Here is a 24,642-nt window from a genome sequence, read left to right as displayed (position 1 = left end):
GATTCCCTGCTGACCTTTGGTTGGATTGGCAGTCCAAAAGTTGCCTGACTGCTCAGGATACAGACAGACAGACAACACAGCTCAGTGGTCCAGCAGGGAGTTAAAGACTTTCTCTGCTGAAATAGAAGATATAGCATAACATAAAGATAGGATGCAATCCTTCCTTAGCATAAAGGTCTGCTGTGTTATGGGAATGGGGGAGGAAGTTGACAAGAAGCAAAAGTTTGGGTGCTCTTTATCTCTCTCGCTACATTCTGGTGGTATAGTATACTGTGGCCCCTAGGTTTACTCASCAGGACCCTGGGCAGCTTGTTTTGGCACATTGCTCACAACGCCAGATAATCTGACTTAGTGTCCTAGGGCCCTTTTTGCCCTGTATTCCTAAAAAAGCAAACCATTCAGCTGGTTTTTCAGGATTAGAAAATCTTCCTGTGGAATAACTTGCTCTGATGCATACCTGAAAAGGGCATGGATCTAGGGTAAGTTAGTAGTTCAGGTCACTAGGATAACTCTTATGTAACTCCAGGGTTACATGGTGCAAAACAGACTAGCATTTGACCAGCAATCCATATAAACACGTAAATCACCAGCTCCATTCTTTTATTCCCTTTTCCTGTTTTACTGCTACTTTTCCTACACTTCATTATTCCCTTCCCTCTCCTCCCAGACATGACTTCTTTTATTAAAAGATGCAAGGGCAGTGATGCATGAGTACATTCATCTCATTTCCATGAGATAATCACATAATTCATAATCACACTTTCATGAATATCAATTACAACTTGCATTTTAGAAGACTTTTTTTTTTTTTTTAACTTTTAGCAGACTCAAAGCCTAATCTTTACACAGACCCTTTCTCACATGAAACTTGAGGGTGTTTTCCAAAGTCAAGGCTTCCCCATCTCTTCTTTCCATTCGGTCCCACCATACTGATAGCCCTCTGCTCTTTGCTGTTATATCTCTATTTACAATGGCTATCAGGAAAAGCCATTCCCCGTTCTGCCCTTGAAAGGCAATATCCACAGGAGCTCTTGGGCAGAATTTGCAGTGTAGGATGTATGCAGTTCAATTACAATGGAGCTTAGCTCCTTCATGTGTGACCAAATATTGTATTTTTTTTTTCAGCAAGATTGAGGTTTAAAAAGACAGAAAAATTTGTAGTACTTGAGATGGAAGAAAATGCCTAGTCTTGAAACTAGCAGAATATAAGGACTACTAGGAAATAGGACTATTTCTGAGGAAGTATTTGCTTCTTTTTTGTTGTTGTCTCTGTTGGATGGGTGGTTATCAAATTCAGATGATCATGGTGACAAAAGGGCCATGTAGCAACAGATTTATGTCCATTATTTTCCACACATGAAATTATCTTCTGTATTCAAAGAGTCCATTTTCATCTTGGTAAACTAATTTCTGACTGCATGTCAGCAGAAATAGGACTGGAGGGAGACAGCAATAAGTCTAAGGTATTTGTATTTATTTGTACTATAGAAATGCCAAATTTTGTGTGTTGGTCAGCATTCTGCATTGCTAGGTCCTTTACAGAAATCAAGAAAAAGGAAAACTTACTCTCAGAATGATTTTGGTTTAAGATGGTGATTCCCATACTTTGTTTGCTCAGGTACCACTGCGATGGAAGGAGAATTGGGATTACAAAAGGTATTTTTGCAATACTTTTCAGACACACTTCTAAAATGGCTGRGAGCTGGAAAGGATTTACTACTATTCAGTTGTTACATGTGTATTTGCTAGACAACTGGGAAAGTGGGAAATATGTGACCTAAGATACATTTATTAATTCTGGGTTAAGATCTGGCAGTCTACCATGAAGTTTTATAGCTAGAGATAGTAACAGGAGCAGTGACCTTTAATTACAGCAAGATAATGGGCACTGCTCTAATACAGAAATGGCAAAAAATAAACGCCAGTATAAAAATACCAAGTGTCTCTGAATGTGATCACATTTTCCACTAATGGAAAACATAGCTCCAGTCTCTGCCTTACTGAATAATGTTTTCTTTTACAGATGCTAAGGTTACATTTATATGCTGAGCTGCTCTGGTTTAATCCAAGSTATCATATTAACTGGCATATTCAGAGTAACTAGAACACTCCACCAGAAAGCTGTGTGGCTATTCCCACATTGATTTAAGATGGACTTATTAGATTCTGGCTGAGTTTGATGTAATTGGGCTTGGGCTTAAAGTAAATGAAAAGCCCAGTATAAAATTACCTATGCCTATGTAAGTAAATGAAAATAAGGCAGATTTTCTGAATCTGCATTTACAGCGAGTAATTCAGTGCTATAGGAGTGGATGCGTTGGGAGAAGCAGCTGGTGCTGTTTCATTCCCAAAGAACCAATCTGTGTGCTGGACAGCTTGGGAATGTTGTCCAAAGAGGGTGACAATGCAGGAGCCCCTGCCATGAGCTGTGATGCTCATTGCTGCACCCTCACTGACTAAATGGCCTTTAGTAGCTTTGATGCTCATTTGTGTATCTATCTATCTATCTATCTATCTATATAGTGTGTGTGTGTGTGTGTATATATATATATTATATATATATATATATTTGTGAGAGCTCCTAAGATCTCACTTAGGTCAAATCCTTTGAGATGCCCAGTGCTGGGACTCCCACATTTGTAGAGTTTGAAATGCTTGGGATTTCCAAGAGCAGGCTGTGCAGTTCCTTACCTTGAAGAAATGGGTATTCCCAAAGTTTATGTTTCGTTTGTGGATTGAAAATTCTTTGGATTGTTTTCCAAATATTAAATTTATCAATCCATAGACAAAGCTCCTATTAACTTGTTTGCTCTCCAGAAGAAAATTAAACTGGCCTATTGTAATTAAACCAATGACCTAAGATAAGAAAGGACTGCTTATAGCTCAGAAATGTCTCARAACAACACGGATTAGAAAAGCAGACATGGGTTCCAGCTTTGAAACATACCTCTTACTTCAAAAGAAAGTTTTGTGTCTGAGTTTTTGTTATTTGCAGCAGGCAAGGAAATTCTCTGCTTTCCAGTTTTTTTTTTTTGCTGACAAACTTTCTGCACCCATTCAGAAAAAGCCATTTGTGAATTGTCTTGAAATGCAGCAACAATTGCAAACTGTGAATAGCAGCTCTTATTAATATGCTAGTCAGGACTACTGTTGCGATACAAAATACAGAGCCAGCTGAAAAACAAGTTGGACGAGCAGATTTCTGCATGTTTAAAAGCAATCCACCTCACCCCAGTCCCTGCACGGGTCCTTGCACAATAGAATCTTTCTGATATCTGTTGACAAACTTTGGCTAATGTTTCTGCTCGCTAGAAGGTTTTCTGCCAATAGAGCAACATATTGCAGATAAAACCTAATGAGCTGAATTTAACCAAAAAAAAAAAAAAAAAAAAAAAAAAAAAAAAAAAAGGCCATGTGGCTTCCTTACAGTGATGCCCATCTGTCGCTGAGCAAAGCAGCAGTGTGCTGCAGCTGGACTCCTTTGCTTTTTATCAAACCAAAATAAAGCTGTGCACCCCAGAGCCGGGTATGATAAACAGGCCAGCAAATTGCCTTAMACGGGTATCATGTGCCTCCTTCTCTGTGTCGGTTTTCAGAGCAATGCAACCAGATGGCTTCTAATGGTGGGGGAAATTCTCTCCGCTATGGTTTTGGCATCGAGCTGGAGGGCTGTAGTCCCGAAGTTCACCACCAAAACAACGGCTATTTAAACTGAACTGAGGCTGACATTGCAGCCTGTAAACAGAACTTTAGAAACTGAAGCAGATTTCATTAATAGCAAAGGAAATGCCTATTTAGCGTGGGCCTGGTGTAACGAAAAGGGCACAAAACAATAATAAAAAAGGGAGTCTTTGTGAGCGGCCTCGCGGGAATGAGGGGGAGCTTGGCCTTCCTCCAGCCTCCCAGCCGGCTGGTGGCCTTTCCCACCTCCCTTCTTTATCACGGGGTGGTTGGAAAGAGGCAAGGCCCCCTTGGCCACAGGACAGGCCTGGCTGCGTCCTCTCCCTCTGCTCCTCTCTGCTCCCCAGGATGCAKATGGGAATAGGGGTCATGCTGAGACTGGAAGTGCGGCCGTTCGGAGGGCTGACRGATATGGAGCATCTGTCCGTGGTAGGGATCCTCCTGCGGTAGAAATGTCCATGAAGTTAAAGGCTTCACATTCTCCTGGATGATCTTTTTCTTTTTTTTTTTTYCCCTGGTTGATTTGTCAGACCAGAAGTATGAAATGCACAAGGGGTTTGTTCTTCATTTAACTGATTGCTAAAGGAAGGTTAGTGTGTTTTCAGAAAATAAACAGAAACCACCCAGTTCCTCTCTGGTATGGTGCTTTGGGAGCGGAAACTTTGTTAATGTGTGTCATGCCTCTGTGTGTGGGTTTTAAGTTCAGTTAGTTCTAGTTTAAGTTCAGTTAGTTCTAGTTGGTTCTAGAATGTGGAACTCAACATTTGCTCCAGTGTGTACACAAGCCCCTTCCATCCCTGGGAACATCCAGCAGATTTACACAAGTTTTCGCTGTCACTGGGAGAAAAGTATGAAACAGAGCAGATTGAAAGTGCTTTAAAAATGGATTGCTGATAAACTTTTGAGCACATTGCACTTCTACGAATTTGGACTTATCTGAACAATTGTGCTGTGTGTGTGTGAGTCAGTGTCTGGTCTGTGAAAATGGTGAGGGAAACGTCACCAGCCTATCTAGCACAGTTGTACTAACAGTTTGAAGGCTAAAGCATCTCAGTTGCAAACATTCAGGCTAACCAAAAAATAAAAATGTCATATTTATAAAACTAGATGAATAAAGGCAGAATTAACAACTTTTGTCCCTGAGTTATTAAAAATTATCTGGATCCATCACCCTTCTGAAGATCAAAACTTTTGTATCCCTGTGCCTTTGCATGTAGGGAGTAGCATCATTTCAGGCACAGGTGTCTGAAGAAACTGAGCTCTTTACCCCAAAATACAAGTGCTATGCATTTCAGGRAAAGATGCCTTTACTAAAAGCTGAGCAAAGTAACACCTAAGCTTTAGAGATACTGCAGGTTGATACTGAGAGGAGAATCTAGCATAGTTCTTGTGCTGGAGGCCTTGTTGGATAACAAATTTCAGGACTGTGAATACTGTCATCCCATTCTTTTTGGGTGAGATGGTGAAAGCTCTGTCCACATGATGTAGATGAGACAGGGCAGCCATATGATCAATGTCAGAATAAGCAGTCTTAATTTGCATTCTTCATCGTGTTGTGGCTGCATCCTGTCAATATAAGAGCACACTTGTCTCAAAAATGGTGTCAGAATTAACTTGAAGAGTCAWGAGCTACATACAGTGCTATGACATCTAAATGCAGATGAAGTTTTCTTATTTTTGGAAGTGATGACAAATGCCATCTTGAATAGGTGTTGCTTGAGCGATACTATACGCTGGTGGTCAAAATCTGCTTAAAATTATTCTGTGAAGAACAATTTTTTTTGAATGTCCTGTCACCTGCTTTCAGAAGCAAGCACTCAACTTACGTCAGGATTCTGAAGTGACTGTTTGTGATTTATTTATTTCTATATGGCTGGTTTTTTTTTTCAATTTTGTCCCATTTGTTATGTTTATAATGTTGTATCATTTTAAACCTTTTGTATTTCACCTCTGGTCAGTGAGTTGCATGGAAAGTCTCCCTGAGAACCACGAATGCACGTTTGTGTCCCTTTTCCATGATGCTGCAATTTGCCTAAAAGTTTGATGAACAATTACATTTTCATCCTCGTATTTTATTTATGACTGCACTTTCTTCCTTTTAGGCAAGCTGTAGCAGAGGGGAAGAATGAGCAAGATGACTGAGCTAAATTTAGGCGTGAGGATGAAGCATAACAGACTGTCCAGGACCCCTGTCATAAAGAAGAAAGGAATTGCTTCAGAGAGGACTGAACACTCTCTCGCTACAGAAGTTGAACATGATGTACAAGATTGGAGACTGCTGAACAGCGTGCTTGGAAAAAGGAAAATCCTGGGATGCTGACCCAGAAAATTAACACACTGCTCAGTGCTTAGCCCAAAATGGAAGAGGAGTTTCATGGTTCTTTTCCCTGAACTTGTGCCAGCTGTGACAAAGCTATATGCTAGCGTTATAACTTCATTCTGAAAGTGCACGTCTATAAGGAAAAGTCACATGTTTGTAGAGCTATAGTGATGTCCTAGAGTGAATACTACAGAGAGAACTGCAGTGCACACACCATCATAGGCAGTAATAAAGAAAGAATTTCACCCAGTCTCTCACCTGTAAATCTCTGCTTCCAGGAGTAATTTTCTAATGCCGGGTCCCTAATACCTATGACACCTCCAAATGTAATGCATTTAGATGGTGGCCCTGATCTTTTGTATGGGCTGAGATCTGGGCCTGCTGTGAATTATCTGCATCATAGTCTTGAGGTTAGCTCATTGATCTGTGACTGCTGTTTGTGCTGTTCCAAGATCCAGATCTCACACCCCACTGAAATCAAGTGCTTGGTTGTGTTTCCAACCAAGGTGTGAATAGGAAAACACACAAAAGAGTAGCTCTACTTACATTGAGACTGTGGGGCTGGGAGGGACATTGTGTGGAGGAGACGGGCAGTGCGCAGGACATCCGGGTTGTTTGGCCGTGGAGAGCATGTCCCTTCTTTCCTGACATTTCCTGACTATAAGAAAGAACTGAAAACTGTTTCTAACGCTTTGCCCTCCAATACTGAAAAGGTGAGAGAAAGTCCTCCCTTTTGGTTGAACAAAGATGGTAAGTTGAAGCAGGGAATGACTTCTCTCTTTTTTCCTACATGGTCAACGTTTTATTTTAATATTACTGTTTAACTGTGCTGTGATAGGTCCAAGAGGATATTTGTGGTGAAAATCATCATGCTATGTAAAGATTAGGATTGTTTTGTCTTGCAGATAGAGTCTGGGAATTGAACAGCTGCAGAGAAGAAACCTGCTCCCACTGGTATCTTATTTTTTTCAAACTCAAATATAAAGGCCCCATCTCTAAAAAGGAGGAATGAAAGAAAATTGTACATTGAGAGAGAAAACATTCATCTGCTATCATTCTATTTATTAAAGTAACCTGGAAACAGTGATCATTAGCAAAAATGCTTCATTGAAACATGCCCAATAGCTTTCTCTGTGCAGAAGCCACTGYAGTAAATTGCTATTTATACAGAACAGGACAGCAAAATCATCATAAAACCTATTGAGCAGCTGACACATGGATGAGTTCTTAGACAATATTGCCCTGTAATACCTATCTTTTGTGGGAAGAAGGAGATGCTGAACAGTAGTTTCATTTCAATTTYGTTGTCTCCAGATTTAGACTACAGCCATTTGCTCACTGAGCTCCATGCTTCTTATAAGGAATGATTTAGTGGAAAAGAATGTGTTTCACATTTTGTGACCCTGAGCATTAGAAATGGGYGAAGAATTGATTTTTTGGGTCATTGACTGAACTAAGGAAGTGCAAGTTAAATATTTGTGCATTGATCTCCCACAGAAATGTAAAACAGAGAAGATAAAAAAGATTTGCTTGACCCAGACGTATCTTTGACATAGAACAAAAGCTGTTCAGAAAATGTGAAAATGAAGGATCTAGATCTAGCATGTTTCTACCGGAGAAGAACGGTGAAGTTGTGAGCTGCAATTTTGGAATCGCTCTAGGTACAATAGAAACCACCACCACCCTGCTGAGTTGTGGTGCTCCTCATGTTCCTTCGTTATCAGAATGCCAACATATGAAGCACTTGAGATGATCTCAATTGCTCTATCATTCCTACGCAGCAAAGACTTCTCCACAATGCATCTCATTTGCTACTTTTGGAAATTAATATGGTCTTATTCCCACTGCAGTCTTGTTGTCAGTTTGTCGTGGATTGAAGTCAACACTGTTGGACTCGGAGAGCGTGGGCATCCTCTTGGTGCTCAGGGGAATGAAGCTGTCACAGCATCCTTGTTCCCRCTCACTTCACTCTTGAATCTATTCTCTTATGTTGGTGCAAACCAGCAGTAACTTAAATGAAGGTCAAGTAGTGCAATAAAGACACAACTAATTGCTTGTGCTTTTCTCTACCATTAACCTGATTTTTACAAATGATCAACATTCTCTGATGGAACTTTTCATTGACCAAAGCTGGGAGAGACATGGAGATTTTACYCCAAATGTCATCTTTGCAGACAGCTGCAAGGTGGCTACTGCAGATACTGCAGAATGCTGCGGATAGCTAGGTTTTTATCAGAGAAAAATTGTTCAAAGTGGTTTCTGAATATTTAAATTCTTGCGGTATTTGATGGAGAAATCAATTTTAAAGTTTTTCAGTTGCAAATTTAAGCTTTTTAAACGCATAAAGGCAAATGGTTTGCCATGTTCACAAGATGTTTTTAAAAAGCTAAACTAGATCTTTGTTGGTACTTAAGCTCCTATATTCTTATGGATTTGTAATCATGCAGTTCATCATAGGCTTTTATTTGCTTTTATCTTAGAAAGGGTGGTAGAACTGCGTTTAAAGCTTTCATGCGGGGGATTATTTTATACCTTTTCCTGGTCTATTTTCCTGTTCAATGTCAACTAAATAAACTCTTTAATGTCACTAGCAGAAAGGTTAATCATTCCTGTAACGATTCTCTGTCAAGTTAACCTTGTATGCTGTCTGTGAAGATATATCCATTGCTTCAGTTCAAGATGTTCGCTTTGAAAGTCTATTATGTGATATATTTTCAGAGCATTTTTGTAAAAAACTTCAGAAATTTAAAATCTTGATCAGGAATAGAGGAGATGTTGCAAACAAGTGTCCTGAAAGCCATGAAAAACAACCTTGAAAGCTTCACAAAGACAAAACTGATCTGTTTTGACAGCTCATTCTCTCTCTCTCTCTCTCTTAATTACTCCCATGTAATATCCAGTCTGGTAATTTTGGGAAAGCACCTGCTGGTTTTTTACCAAGAAAGGAGAACCATGACTGAAAAATGAATTTCTCTTCTCTGAGGGAAGAGAAAATCACTGAAAAGACTGGGCCGTGGTGGCTCCATGGCCTTCTTGTCCTGCAGGTCCCACGATGTTTCTGGCTGGCATCAGCTCTAAGGCCTGGCTGTGCYCTCAGCCTGTTTGCAATAACTGCCCCTCAGGTTGGCAGGGAGCCTGGTGCAGAGGGATGCCCGACGTCTCCAACATGGACAAGCTGCACCTTTAGTTATGAGCGCTAAAAGCACCTCAGTTAAAGAGGAAAAAGATTCAGGCCAAGCAAAACAAAGATAGAGTCCACTGGGGAAGAAAAACCCTAACATCCCGTAAAAAACACGTTGCATCAGATGCTCTGGCAGAGACTTCAGATTGGCYTAATTTAATCAAATATTCATGTCATGGTTTTCCCTTCTCCTACTGTGATGGCAGCTGACATCGATAACTGAGAGCCTTTGACAGAGATAATTGTCCTTGTTGAGTTTTGCTTCTGTTTCAAAATCCTCCTTMGCCTCTTTTCACACCTCTATAGAGCTGCACATTTACCCCCAATATTCGAGCTAAGGGACTTCCAGCTTTTGAAGTTCTGGTATCTCCCAGTAAGTATGTGCATGCACATGTTTATTTGAACACAGAGCTTATACCCACGGATCCAGTGTGCAGCTTACACTGAGAATTTTGATGAGAGATGTATTAACACATCATGACAGCTTTTGCACAGCTGGCAAGTGCAGCTCTTTTTAAGAGCTAAAAAAAGGCATTCATGAAATCCTGCATCTTACTGTTTATTGACTATCTGCTATCTTGTTAGTATTGTTCTTCYTTGTTATGCAAAACCAAACTGGGTGCCTTCAGAATTTGATAAACTGTAGCACTTCACACATCTGCAGCTGACTAACTTGATTACAGTAGCTTAATTCTGCTTGATATCAATCAGCTCTGTACACAGTAAGGTTAATTACTGCTGTCACTTTGTCAGCTCTGTAATAAGAAAACATAGATGCTGAATGACGGATGCAAATTTTTTGGGAGCAAGAGGAGTGAGTTCACCTCCCCTTCTCCCTGGAGAGGGAGAAAAGCTACAAAAGGTGAGATGATGTGAAAATCAACATGCAGTTTGGAGTTAGGATTTTCACCTGCTTCAGCTTTCTGCTGCAGATGGGGACTTGTTAGTATCTAAAATGAATCTCTCTTCTGTCAGCACCCTGGAGCATCTCACAATTCAATTTGCCAAGACAGTAATTGTCTTTGYGGGTAGGCAGTGGTGGGCAGGGAAGACAGCTCCTTCAGATGCCCCTCTTTAGGAGACCACTTGGGCCTCTTACCTTGTACCTCTTTATTGTACCTTTTTATTTATCTGAATTCATTCACGAAGATTCAGAGTGTGTGTAAAATGCTAGTTCTGCAGATCAGAATGGCAACGATCTCCACCTGCTTTGTGCTGCTATGAATGACTGCGTAGGAAACGTGGGCTAAAAAACTGCCTGTTGTTGCAGGGCAGTGGTTACGGCTGCTCTTTCTGTTCTGTTACTGTGTGATGACATCCTAAAATCATCTTGAGTTGTGGGTTAGAGTTTAATTCTGCTGAATCTCTACTAGTGTAAGGTACAGTAGTTATCTTGCAGCAAGGGAACAAGCTAGTTGTTCCAGCCAGTAGAGAGCAGGCTTTGAACAGAGAAGCAGTGCAATTTCTTTAACAATCTTCTTTTTAGCCTTTAAGTAGCAAGATAGAGAAAGCCAATTTTTTTTTTTTCATGCCATGTAGGGTAGTTTTCTAAGCAAATCTTATCTTTCTGGATTTATTTCTTCTCAAGCTTTGCTAGGTCTATTGCACCTATATAAAGCAAAGTTTTTCTCATCAGTGTGAGTTCTCTAGCAGGTTGAATGGAGCAGATGCACAMAGCAGAAGGCCATAAAGATCTTGCTAGTTTTTCTTGGAAATCTGGTGAGCAATTGTCTGTAAGCATGGAGAAAGATGAGGACAGCCTTCTGGTGATCCAAGCCTTGGATATATCTATATTGAAATGAGATAGGTCAACGCTGCAGCAAGTTGCGAGGGTTCCTCTGTGTTCTGCTTGGTCAATTCTATGAAGACACCTTCTTGGAAGTCTATTGATCTTTGCCTTAGAGGTGCACACCCTTTGGCAAGCTTTCCCAGCTGGCTTGGGGTGAGGAGTTGGGTAAGATTCTGAACTACAGGTTCCCTATAGTTAATAGAAATAAGTGCTCCAAATAGTCCTCTGGAGAAGCTTGTCACCTTTGCTGACTGTCAAAGGGAAAATTTTCATTATAAAAGAATTCATAGGCTGAAATATGTGATTAAAAAAAAGGTCACCAAATTATCCTGTGGGTGGCTATGAGCTGGAGATGTCCAGGTCTTTCACTATAGTGAAAGTATATATAGAAAATTCTCTCTYTCACTGAACCAGGGTCTGACCTTGAAGCTCGGTTTCCTCGGGGTAATAACCCTTTTACTCACAAATTACTCCCCCGTTCCTATCAACAAAAATAAAGCATTCTATTTTCTCATGGAAAAAAAAATGGAGTGCTGCAAATCTTCCTTCCCCAGCCCCAGCAGCAAAAGAAATGATGCCCCGTGCCCAATTCCTGCTTCGTTTCCCTTCCATCCAGTGCGTAGATCACTGCAGTGGCAGGTATGTCATTACGGACTACCAAAGAACTGCCTCTATTGTGTCACCTGTGTGAGATGCTGAGATTATGAGGACTTCAATATGATGGTCCCTGACGTTATTTGTCAGACTCCCATTTTTGAACTGGGTCGATGTCAAAGCCTGCTGCTGTTGGTTATATCTGCCACACTGTGTAACTCACAGTGTCCTTCTCCCTGACATTTACTGCTTGATGCTCTGCATTTAGAGAAAACGAGTGGTTATAAACTACAGGAATATATTTAACCTTAGCTGTGGTTAAACAATTGTTCTTCTCGCTGTTCCGGCTGTCACTGGCCAAACAGATACCTGCTAATGACTTCTGCTTCCAAAATATCTGTTGAAACTCTTGAAATTCATAACTCATGTCAGTGTACAGACTAGCTGCATGGAGCTACATTAGTTTACAGAGGTGGGGAGGGTTGTCTTTTCCATAGAACAGTCAGGACCAAGGAAGCAGACAGACTCAAATGTGCAACAAATATGAAAAATGTGTAAAACGTGTATTTTGTGGCTTGCCCTTAAGGGTATTGAATCAACAATGCCCTTTTCTGGCTGAACTGTGCAGATGGGCTGTCCTGTCTGGAGGACAGGCAAGGCTTGGAYGGGCAGCCACGTAGTGCACCAAGAGCACAGGGCTTTGCTACGCTGAGGGACAAGAGCCCAGTTTCCATCTTCTCAAATATCTGACTTAAGTGAGGCTTTAGGTTTCTCTGTTTCTGTGAAGAGGTGACCTTGACGAGACAGATAAAATCCTGTTTGTTTGCAAACAGCAGAGTTGTGCTTCCCTGATGGAGGAGAAGGCACTTTTGCTTGTAGTTCATAATCCTTTGTGGTTGCCACCTTCACTGCAAGGTTTCACAGGTCRCTGTCCTAGGATTCTGTGTAATTCCCTTCTCTCACTTCCATTCACAAAACAGCGGCTAGAAAAACCCTTTTGTGCATCTTCTGCATGCTTTTATTACAGGTGACAAAAATGTACTTGTGGGGTTGATTCCAAAAGTGAACATGATTTTTTTTTAATATAAATGTTTTGAATGAATTATGTCAAATGTGCCACCTTGTGTTGTCATTTGCTAAAACTGACAGTAATTGTGTTTTTAATGGGGCTGTCTGTCAAATGGAAACCCAGCAAAAACAGCTCTCTTCTCATCCCTCCCATGCTACAGAAGACTAATTTTCACTTTGGATTTAGATGGATTTGAAAGGTGACCTATCKGAATGGGAAGGATTTTCCAGTTGCTTCAACTGTTCTGCAGTTCTGCAGTGGTTTTGATCTTGTTTCCTTTGATGCACTTCTCCTGCTAATCTTGTTAACRACATTAATTCAGTATTTTTCAGAAATGTCTCACCTTTACTGAGAAGCACCTTGATACAAATCAGCCACTGTTGTATTAGGGAGATGTTTAAAGCAACGTCTGAACCAGCAGGGTGAGGTAGTGGCTCAGAGGCASAATCACTAAAATTATAGGTCTCTCTCCCTCTCTTTTTTCCCCCTATACCCTGAAAAATCACACAAAATGTATCCTCTATAGTCAAGAATGCTGACGGGGAGGAGGTATTTATCACAGCAGCTGGAGTGCTGGAACAGGACCACTTGAAAAGGACAGAGGATAAAGAGCCACGAATCAATATTTCTGTGTGCCTTCTGCTACTGTTTATTTGAATCCATTTGTTTTGCTGACATATTTCCCATGTGGCTGGAAATGTTATTTCCTTTGATAACATCGGCAATTGATGCGTTGCATTTGTTGTACAGCCAGACATGTCCCAGGCAATGGTGTTTTGCAGACTCTGAAAGGGTTTGGTGGTTAAAAGAAGGAAAGAAAAGGTGCATGTTCCCTTTCATCTCCCAGCTGCACGCCCGTGTACGAGATGCTGGTTCTGCTGTGGATGATGCCTCCCTTGCTGGGAAGGAACTGGCTGCTGATTTATTGAATGGAGATACTTGTAGCACAGGGTCCACCACTTGCTTTGACCCCCTACTCATAATTACATATTTTTACCTTTAGGTTAGGCTTAAGGGGTTCATTCTATCTTTCCATTTAATAGCAGAGCTGTCACAAATGGTATATATGYACTTCAGTGCTGTTTAAATCCATACACTTGAAATGCAAAGAATGAGAGAAGATGAAATATTTCAATAGGAACTATCTTCATCATAACTGTAATAATGGAGAATTTAATTAAAGAAAAATACCATACGTATAAGCCAGCACTYGACTGGTATTTTAACAGAACTGTAACTCCTACAGGAAAGACAGGTTTTTGTTTTGATGTGTTGATGAAAAGTAAGAGGAGACAATTTCTGTTTATCTAATTCTCTTTAATGTGTGTTCTGGGAAAATGTCATTTCTCCTAAGAATTTCCGAACTCATGCAGTAATGATATTGATGAACACCATGTTGTTTTATGTAAAAATGTATCTTAGTTTCTCTTATTATTATTGGTACATGGAGAGAGAGCAATTAGAAATGTTTTTTTCAACATTCAAAACAACAGCAAAGTTCCAATAAATCATCGTATATATCTGCTTAGGTGCTGGGAGAAATAGAAAGGGGAGGGGAATGAAGTAGAAATAGAAAATATTTCTCTGTGTTTTGCTTGCTTTTAGTGACCTAGAAAAACATGATTTTATTTTCTTTCTTAGCCTCTCCATAGTTACCAGAATATCCATTTTTCTTTTCTTGTTTTGTTTTGCTCTCAAACCCTGGCACCCGCAGGATGTGATTTCTCCGCTCTTTGAGCATTGGATCAGTAAATGGAGAAGAACACTTTCATCCTTTGTAAAAATGTGCAGTCTCCTACAGTTTCTCCTATTCAGGAGCTGCTAAAAGAACACACCTTTGCAGACATAACCCTTGCTATTCAGGAGGTGCCTCTGAACAAAGCTCAAGCTGAACATTAACCTTTTAAAGGGGATTCTCTGTTCAGCCCAAAGCTGGTTGGATTCCARTTTGGACTGGCTACTCTTTCTACTTTTTAAAGATGAAGAAGCAGATATTAAGGTAAAGGGATATAAACTGCCATGTGCCAAATGCCAGTTCCTTGAATCTCGCTGCACGTGTTCTTAGAGGAATCGTGAGCCTGATGATGACTCTGAACATAACGGATGGAAAGTGAGAAGCAGCCTGGTATGGTGATGCCCTTGTTCAGGAAGCTTCTCCTGCCATGGAAGCTGTTCTTTTAATCCTATTTGAGATCTACTTARTGGGAGGAAGATATTTCTTGCTAGATTAGATTTGCTGCTTGCAGGGTGGCAAATACAGGGTGTGGTACAGTCCTATTCCTGATTAACCAGAGCAGGTCTAAAATACGCTCTCTTTTGACCCATATATCGATGGCTTTTCCTGCTCAAAAGAGAGGATGAATGTCAAAACATGAAGAGTTTTCACCACTGGTTTTTGGGAGAAATTTGGGAAATTCAGGGCCAAAGGAAGTGCCAATTTCGACATTTTAAAACCATCCGTTAACTTGTCTCTGGCAAGAACTCCCAAACACGAATTGGCAGCATCAGTTCCCTGCAATGTGTTGAAAGGTGATGAAGTTCTGTGGGCTTTTCCAAGCAGCTCACAAACACACCGCATTACAAGCACAGGAGTAGCACTTGTTTATGTGGCACTTGTTTATGTGKCACTTGTTTATGCAGGTTTTCTTGGCACTATGTGAAGCGTGTTCCCTCAAACTGTGCTTGACAGGTGAATGCAAGAGTGAGGAGATGGCTCCAGTGCGAATATTGAAAGCAGACGCAGCAAACACAGTGCAGTGGCTCAGAAGGGGTGGCTCTTGGGAAGCTCAACACAGAGGATGAATTATGAAGTGCTATTTCTGGCCCCTGGCAAGAAAGAAAGTGAATGGTGGAAGACTGACTTGAAAACAACCACTTTAAATGATTTTTTGAATGGAAAGAGATGGAGTTGTCCTGCATTTACATTGATGGATGAGTCCAGACTTAGTTCATATTATTTTGTATGGATTTTTCTTTAGCTATTTTGCTCCCAGAGGGAACATTTAAAGAACTTAAAGTCATTTCCTGTCTGTGAAGCTAACCAATTTGGCTTGCTATTTGCTGCTTTTTTNTTTTTTTTTTTTTTTTTTTTTTTAATGCAGTAAACTGCTTATTGCATATTTATTTGCTTAATGTAATTCAACCAAATCTTCCATTGTGATTTAATTATTTATTTTGGCATAAAAGCTAATTTTTTTTATAAAGCAGCACATAAAAAGCTCACCTACAGCATAGTAATTCTCATTGTACCTCAGCAGAGAACATTTGAAGGAAACCATGTGAAAGATAAGTAGATTCAGTTGATATTTCTCATTATGATAGAAGGCAATCCCTGTGATTTTTTTATTTATTCATTTCACTAGTGAATTTCATTGTAAATTTTTCAAATGCCTTAAGCCATGCTAATGAATACAAATAAAGATAACTGATTTGTCTGCTATTCTCCCTGTGTCTTCTTATTCACTGTASATTTGCTGTTGTTGTTGTTCCTGTATTGTTTCCTACTGCCTTTATTTTCTTGTAGTATCTTTATTATAACATTGATTCTGGGCCACATATACAGTTGGTATAAATCAAAGAGACTGAATCAGTGGTTTACACAAATGAACAGCCTAGTCCCTCAGTTCTAGGCTTAGGCATATGCAAAACTTGGGGATCTGCAATGTAAAACACCAGGTATGTTATGGTAGTTCTGCTGTCACTGCAGTTCTGCCAGGTAAAGCCACCCTGGGAAAGAATTATGACTTAGAAATTGTTGCTTAACAGGAACCACAAATTTTTGACCATATTGGTATAAACGAATGCYTGAATTCTGCTTACTTCACAGGAGATCTCTGTGAAGCCAATATGATAGGATTCTGACCTAGAAATAAAATCAGTCCTGGTGAATCATTTTTTGGGTAGGGAAGGAGCAGCTTGCAAGAGCAGAGAAGCTAATTGTCCCGCAGCATAATCTGTTGATSGTACCTTTACCGCAGAGGAACTGGGATGGGATTTGATATTTATTGTAATGTCAGATGATGACATTTAAAGGGTGCTAGATTTTTAGAAGTCCTTTAAAAGCCTCCTTCTCAACCACTTCTTGTTTCCTGATAAGGCACTCAGTGATCTGATTAAGTCGAATACTTAATAATATTTAAAATTCACTTTCAAAAAATTTACTTCTGTCAAGAATTTCAGTATTCAACTCCCAGGAATGCTTTTGCATGTTTTCATCATTACTGTGTTAGTGTGCTATCAGGAAATTCTATATTTCTTTTTTAACTCAGGAATGATGTTGGATAATGTTCTGCCATGTTTTTGCTGGTTCATTGCTTCCTGCTGTGCTATATATGCTATATGTGCTATATGCACATAGTCCACAGTGAASTTGGGACAGCTGGGCTACTCATCACAGATAATCCTCAAGCATAATTTTGATGGAATGAGATCATGGATTAATTTACTCCCTTACTGTTGTAATACAGTGGCTGGTCATGGGTCAAGACCTTATTGCAGCGGAGGCTGTTCAGCAGAAAGAGCATGTCCTTCCTTCAAAGGCTTAAATCTCCTCACCCAACAAAAACTGATGAATGAATTATAGGCAGGCAGGGAGGCAAAGAAGACATATGAGGCACTGTCAGACAGATGGTTTCAGCACAGCAACAACTGTAAGGATTTTATTGACATAAGGTCAAAGGAGAATTTTAAGGCAAGGCTGGATAATAAGGACAGCTTTGCTGAAGTTTATAGCAACATGGACAAAAAGCCCAAAGGTACCTGACTGAGCATCTTAACAAGTGGGAGAAAATGGCTTTTATCATGAATTCATTGGAGGAAGCAGTTGGCTTCTTGATACTTAAGGAAATACAGTAACTGGATCATAAAGAACCTAGCAAGTGAAACTGGTGTTTAATGTAATAGAAAAGAGGATCCAGAAGGTAAGGCAGGAGGGGTCTGACATGKTTTAATAACTTGCTTTGATTGAGCATACCCAGGTGTGATAGTGATACTGCATGCAAGAAAAAGACCTAAGGGAAGTTAATGAACAGGGAGAAAAGCTAAACACTCTCCTTAGGCCATGTTGAGGTTGTGCTTAYAGTTTTATATGATGAGATTGTATTATTGCCAGGAAGAAAGGAGATAAGGGGAAAAAAGAAAGCAATGGACTGCAAATAGAACCTGGATTGGGGAAAAGAGGTTTTCATTCTTTTTTTTTTTTTCTGTTTACACACACACACACACACACACACACACACATATATATATGTAAAATTCCTTTCAACCTAAAGGATTTTACAGATAGAGATGGGAAGTTAGTTTGGCCAGCTGAAATTTTGGAATAGATCAAGATCGATGTCAGCTCCTGAACCTAAACAGTACAGAGTTGAGAGCAGGAAACAGCACCAGGTGCCACAGAATTTGTGGGTGGAACTTATGTTAAAGACAAAATTGAAAAAAAAAAACAAACAAAGAAATCACATGTGATAGGCTTGATAATGTAGAAAGACTGCCATTAAAGCCTCCCCCAGCTTGAGAAYTTACTGAAACTGCACACATCACAGTGGAGTAAACAAAACCTTTTCTGAGATGTCTGATTTCCTTTTAGCGTTTAGTCAAGAGGTCCTTGTTTGTTAAATAATGTGCTTTTAGTGAGCGTACAACGGCGTGTACATGTGAATGGAGGTACAGGAAGGGTGGGAGATAACGCAGCAAAGTCAAATGGAAAAGCAGGACAAAGCAGCAGAGAAGTTACATTCTGTTTTGCTTCTTCCTTTGGCATGAAGCAAATCGGGACCATCGTGTTTATCCCTAAATGACACACTGAAAGTGTGGGATTCGCTTGTGTGGCTAACGATTGTCATGGAAAACCGAAATCCGTGAGGGCAGATGGAGTGATATATCCAGCTGGGCCTCTGGGAAAACTAACTGGGACTGGTTCCGTCGTCCTGGGGCACTGGTGGTGCCTCTAATGGGGCAGCAATCCCTGAAGCGAGGAAAGCCCGGTGGGAAACCCACAGCGCAGTGCCTGGAAATACACAGATCGCAGTACAGCCCATAGACAAGCTGTGTATTAGAATTCAACYATATAAGTAGCCTTTGTAAGTTGTATTCAGCGAGTTTCCCTCAGCTGTGAGACAGACAGGCCCCCTGGTGGAAACAGCAGAGGGAGGGAAATGGAGGCAGACGGGCCGCGCGTCCAGCTAGGCCGGCCCAGCGCTCGGCAGGTTCTAATCCAGGCGTCAGGAAACAACTTGACAAGTTTGGATGTCCAGCGTGTGGTATCACCTGTAAGAGAGCTTTACGTTCTCTGGTTAATATATTGTCAAAGCCTTTGCTTTGTCTAACCATGTGCGCAGGATGCACAAGCAGCCTCAGCTCTGAGTGGTAAATCAGTGAGGCTTCTCCCTCCTCACCACTTCAGAGCCTTGGAAGAGCTGTGGCCTATGGAATATTTCTGTCCTGGACTCAGGCCAGGACATTTGAGATGATTGAACTATTCCCTGCTGGTAGCTTCAATTATCATTTTTTTTTTCTTTTTTTTTTGTTGTATAAGCACTAATGTATGTTGCACTTTAGACTATTTTGTGTGTCCTGGAGGCAGGCAGCTGGTTTGCGAAGTGCTGCACACACTTATTTTCAGTAAGTCCTTCAAAGTGCTTGTATTGACCCTAGTGTAGTCCAGACGTGACTAAAGAGCCAACACACAACCTGGATGAGGATGCCCGTGAAGAAGAGCCAAAGCACTTTGCTGTCTAAGTGTGATTTCCTTCCCATGTTGGCTCATGGCTCAGAAAGTCTGGTCACATCAATAGTCAGAACAGCTTTAAACAGTATCTTATACCACAGAAATGCTTTTAGCATCGTTATGCTGAGAAAGTTGTGCTTTTGACAGGGCTGTAAAACTAAGACCATGTAAAATTACATGTGTTTGTCACCCATCCTTCTGTCATCGTGGCTCCGGATAAGCCTTTGTGGATGGGGGAGCCAGGCAGGGCAGGGAAGGTCTGTGAGAGCACTCAGGGCACTAACACCATGGATAAATAACTCAGGGAATGGGATCAGCAGCGGGAAAAGTCAGGAGAAGTCAGATGTTCTATTACCATAGTCATTACGCTCTCTATGTGTATTTTGCTTGTGTCAGCTTTATGCAAACCTAAGTTGTAGCCTCTTTTAAAGCCCGGAGAGGAAGACCAGTCTTATTTGCCAAACGCAAAGGACATTCTTGTGTGGAGATGGAAGCTGCTGCATTTCAGCGTGTGCCCCTGCTGTCGCTGCCTGCCCTGGCTCGAGCCCCATCCTGCTGCACTAGTGCTGGGCAGCCGGGGACATCCCAAATAAATGACGCCTTTTACGGCGGATCATTTCTGCTCAGTCGCTTCCTCCCTGCTCGGAGTGTCCTTAACTCTGACCTCTCTGCGAGTAATATCACTGATGTCAAATGTTAAACTGCCTTTAGTTCTCAGGGACATATTGCATTATTTATTTAGGGGCATATTACATAAACTGTCTATTTATTTATTTATTTTATTTATTTCCTGGTCATAAATTTGTAGTCTTGGTTTTAGAACCAGGGCTATAAATCTGGCCAGTATTTTACATATTGTGTTAGGGTTTGCCTGAAATCCCATGTATGTCAATGAAAACTAACTTAATGACTTCAGTGAACAGGGCACTTGAGAAGGAAGGCAAAATGGTCATTTTAAGATAAGGAAGATTGTGTCCAAGTCATGTTTGCCATCAATGACAGGAAATAAAAACAATTCATATATATTGTGCAACATTTTCTTGCTTCCCACTTGCACCTAGCTCTGAGGTAGAGGGCAACTGTTGCTACCTCTTAATCCTGCTTTATAAACACAAACACAAGACATAGAAACCTGTGTCCGTCTGGTACACGGAATCTGGGAACCTTGCAGCTCACAGCCGCAGTCCCTTGGGAATGCATCCTGCCGGGATGTATTTCTGAAGAAAATACATCCATGGGCAGCCTGGGGGGCTGGAGGGAAGAAGGGCCATGCCAGGGAATGCAGATGTCCCGCGGGTAACTGGGGCAGGGACAGCGAGGGATGGAGCTGCAGGGAAAGTGCAGGGAAGGCAGAAACGGTGCTGCTTCCCACAAGGAATATTCACGGACCCAGCATAACCCCCCAGGGAAAAATTAAAAAAAAAAATAAAAAATGAGGCATGTAAATACTCTGAGCCCATAATCTAAGATCTAATGACTCGCTGGTGTGTAATAAGTCAGAAAATGTAAAGTATTGAATTTTGGGTTGACGAAACGGTTAGTGATTCACAGTTTTGTTCTCTCTTTTTCTTTTTCCTTTTTTTTTTTTTTTTTTTTTTAAATATATGTGTGTGTGAGAAAAAATGCTATTACTTCACGTATACAATAAAAATGCACTGGGGACATATTATTTTCATTGCTTGCCTTTATGCAAGCAATTCAAAACAGACCTGCTTCAAAGAGCAGCAAAATCAATGGCATCCTCTGTTCTTACAAAACAGGGCAGTTTTATCACACACCAAAAGAGAAATCAGTGTTTCTATTTGCGGCATCTTAGCCATGTTCTTTACTTTTCATAAAAAATTTTGCAGAAAAGGCCAGACACTCTGCTTTTTTCCTTTTTTTTTTTTTTTTTCCAAGTAGAAGCAAAAACCAACACAGTGGAAATCTATTTTCTGTAAAAACCCGTCTGCATTTCCATTGTTTTCCTCAAAGCATCCCGAACATTTAGAGGAATATGAAAATACATAATTATACTTAAGKAAACTAGATAATATTTTTAGTTTCCTCTTATTTTAGCTATTACACGTGTGAGGAAAACGAAGTTTCATATTGCTTGAGCAGGCTTTTCCTCAGTAATTGGAGGAAAAGYTGTGGAATGGTAAGATTTTGCAATTATGCTAAAATGACAAAGTAGTGAGTGTTGGGAGGATGGTATAACATCTATAGTGATAAAATAGTTTAAAATAATGGGTTTTTTTGCTGTTGTTTTGATTTTRTGTGTGTTTTTTTTCTGTTTGGGGTAGACTCGCTGTCTATGCGGGCAGTTTTTCCCACTAGAGGGAGATGCAGCCCCAAGGCCTGGCAGGGCCGAGCACGTCCATGGGGACGGCTCTTGCGCCACTGCTGGCTCCAACTGTGAAACCCTCCCCTGCTCGGGGAAGCCGCTTTATGCCTTTCTGCTCTCGGCGAGAGAAGAGCGGGGAAGGTTTTGACTGAAAACCGAGGTTTTAAGATGAAAAGGGACTCAGTGAGGGGGGGTGACACCGGCCGCCCTGTCCCATGGTGCACCGCGAGCGAGCCGCACCCGCCGCCGGACTACACCCCCCACAAGGCCTTGCGGCCGCGCTTTGCGGCCCTCCCTGCCGCACGGCGTCGTGCGGCGGCGCGGCGCTTTACGGCCGAAGCCGGCCTGGCGGCGGCGGCGCGGCGCTGCCCGGAGCCCCGGCGGGCGCCATGGGCGGCGGGCGGTGATCGCTGCCCTCGCGCCGCCTCGCAGGGGCCCCATGGAGGAGGAGAGCATGGAGGAGGAGGGCGGCGGCTGCGAGCCCATGATGGACGACCAGAACCACAACAACTGGGGCGCCGGCGGCTACGCGCGGCACCTGCTGGGCCCGGCCGCGGGGCCGCTCGGCGACCGCCTCCTGCGCGGCGGCCCCGGCGGGCTGGGCCCGGGCCCGGCCGCGCCGCAGCTGCCCGAGGCCAACGGCGTCATGAGGAGCTGCGACCCCGCGGCGGCCGCGGGCAAGGGGGGCGCCGGAGCCATCGCCGCCGCCATCAACATCAACGCCTCGACCTCCAAGTTCCGTGAGTGACCGAGCAGCGAGCGAGCGGGCCGGGCCCCTCTGCGGGTACCGGGGGCGCGTCCCCGTCCCCCGGGTTGTCAGGGCTCTGCAGCTGCCCCTGCCTTCCGCCCCCCTTCCCTGATGTCCCCTGAGCKCCTGGCCTGGCCCAGAACAGGCCCATTTCATGGTGTGAGCCGTGAGGGAAAACCAAACGTGCCAGGGCGGGCTGCTCCCTTGCAGGGAGAAAACGTCCCCTCCCTTGCGTGCTCCTGAGCCTCCCTTGCTTCCCTGTCAGGGCAGGGAGACGCGTGAGGATGTTGGGTGTTAGTGCTGGAAGAGCGAGTGTGTCCTGGGTCGATGGAGGTACTGTGGCTTTTCCTGAAGTCTTGCTCGGACAGGGCTTGCCTCAAGATTGTTTCTTTCTGAATTAAAAGCTAACGCTGGCCCTGGCTGGTGGACAGCAATAAAAACAAATGCCCCACATATGGCTGTGAAACCTTTTTCTGACTATTGAAACTGTGGATTAGTGGTATCTGGAGTGTCTGCCCTTCTGGAAAGGTTATACATGTCCGTGAAAATATGCTTAGAAGAGGAGACTGATTTACCCAATTACCCAAGGAAATGCTTCTGAAATGCTCAGGAACCTTTTGGATGTAGCCCTTGACAGAAACAGCAAGCACCAAGAATTTTCTGTGGTTTTGCTGAGCTAAGATCTAGCTACTTTTTCTACTTTTAATCCCGAAAGTCTTGCTTCAGGGTGAAATGTATCATTTTCGCTAATGACTGTCAGAAAGCTTGGATTTGGCTAATTAGAGTGTGTGGAAATGTAACTGCCTTGCTGAAATTCCGATGGGAAACACACTCTTTTTTCCCTTCCTTTTTTCCTGTGCCAGCTCACCTGCACAGCTTCCCAGCAGCCCATCTCGGAGCAGCTCAGGAACCAGAAATTCAGGCTTCTGGATCCCTGGCTCTTTGGTAGCCCCGGCCTTGGGCAGTTTGCCAAGACCAGCGGCTTTGAAGTTAAGGCTCCCAGACACCTTGAGCCTCTTGGCTCCGTGCCTGCGTAGCTGTTGGGGCTCCAGGTACCCAGGGGTGGCTTGAAAATCCTTGCTAAGGTTGAAATAGAGCTAAACTGTTGAATTCCCAGTCTAGAAGCTTAGAGAGCTGCACTGGAGCTTTTGTTTTTTATTTCAGAATGAAAATAGTTTTTAAACTTTAGAACTTCCCCAGAATAGGAAGGTGACTTTCCAGCTAGTTTTACAGCTCAAGTCTGAGTGGGAGAAGAAACAGCTGTGCCTGTTTTTGCTTAGTGTGTGGTTTTGGACTTCTTGTTTTCACTTCTCAAGTGTCAGAATCTGAATCCCAGCACAATATCTGCCTTATTGGTGCTAATAACTGTGTGTGCATGTGTATATTCATATAAAGAAATCCAGAATTCATGTAAAGCATGAAATTCCCTGAGGTATTGTGCTTATTAGAACTCTCTGTTCCTTTTGTTTCCTTGCCTGAGTGTAGCTTTGATGCTGTGTGTATATATATGAATAAAACCAGCCCAGTTGAATGGTTTTGGCTGTGTAGACTTGAATTTCTCAACATCTATTACTTAGATTGCTTTTTTTGAGAACAGGAAGCTTTTCATTCAGCAAAGTAGGTCTCATTCCTTGCTTGTCAAGCAGACACTTAGTCTTGGACACATTTCTCCTACAGGTGATCTTCAAAAATATGAGTCATTTATGGTTTTCTACATTTCTGTGCTGAACTAGAAGTCCAGTGACCTTCATACAGATCCTCCCCTCCTAATTCTTTCCTCCAAAACAAAAAATCATGGCCTGTGTTCTACTGTGTCATTAATCATTTAAGTTCTGGTGGCCAAGTAAAATACAAATTCTTAAGTTTTGCTATTGAGTGTAAAAGTCTCCAGAGCTGCTTTGTGGACGCTGCTTTTGGGAATAACTGCCCAGAGCCTGCGTTTTGTAGGGGAAGAGAGCTCAGGTTGTTGAGAGATGAATGAGGAGGTGAAGTAGCTGCCCAGTAGCTGCTTTGCTGCTCTTGATCAGCTGGATGTTTTTGCATCACGGAGCTTCTGCCTTAGTAATTGTGTATGTACTTGGACCTCTCGTGAACTCTGACATTTCTGAATTTGACATTTGACAGCAAATGACAGTTTTGCTTTCAGATTGCAGGCTTGCATTGGGAAAGCATCCTGCAGTCCTGGCAATGGTGACCTTCCCTTCCCT

General features: G+C 42.1%; 1 protein-coding gene across 1 annotated transcript in view; it reads left to right on the top strand.

Annotated features, from left to right (window-relative positions):
* The first annotated feature begins 22,126 nt into the window (after positions 1–22,126).
* CACUL1 (CDK2 associated cullin domain 1) overlaps positions 22,127–24,642 on the top strand; it is a 32,312-nt gene continuing 29,796 nt past the window's right edge. The window contains exon 1 of the mRNA XM_026050502.1: positions 22,127–22,427. Coding sequence (XP_025906287.1) covers positions 22,127–22,427 — 301 coding nt within the window. The remainder of the gene's footprint in view (positions 22,428–24,642) is intronic.

The sequence above is a fragment of the Nothoprocta perdicaria genome, unplaced genomic scaffold (genome assembly GCF_003342845.1).
Source record: "Nothoprocta perdicaria isolate Ctin4 unplaced genomic scaffold, notPer1 scaffold_7, whole genome shotgun sequence".
NCBI lineage: Eukaryota > Metazoa > Chordata > Aves > Tinamiformes > Tinamidae > Nothoprocta > Nothoprocta perdicaria.
The sequence above is the reverse complement of the archived record's forward strand: the minus strand, read 5'-3'. Positions and strand labels throughout refer to the sequence as shown.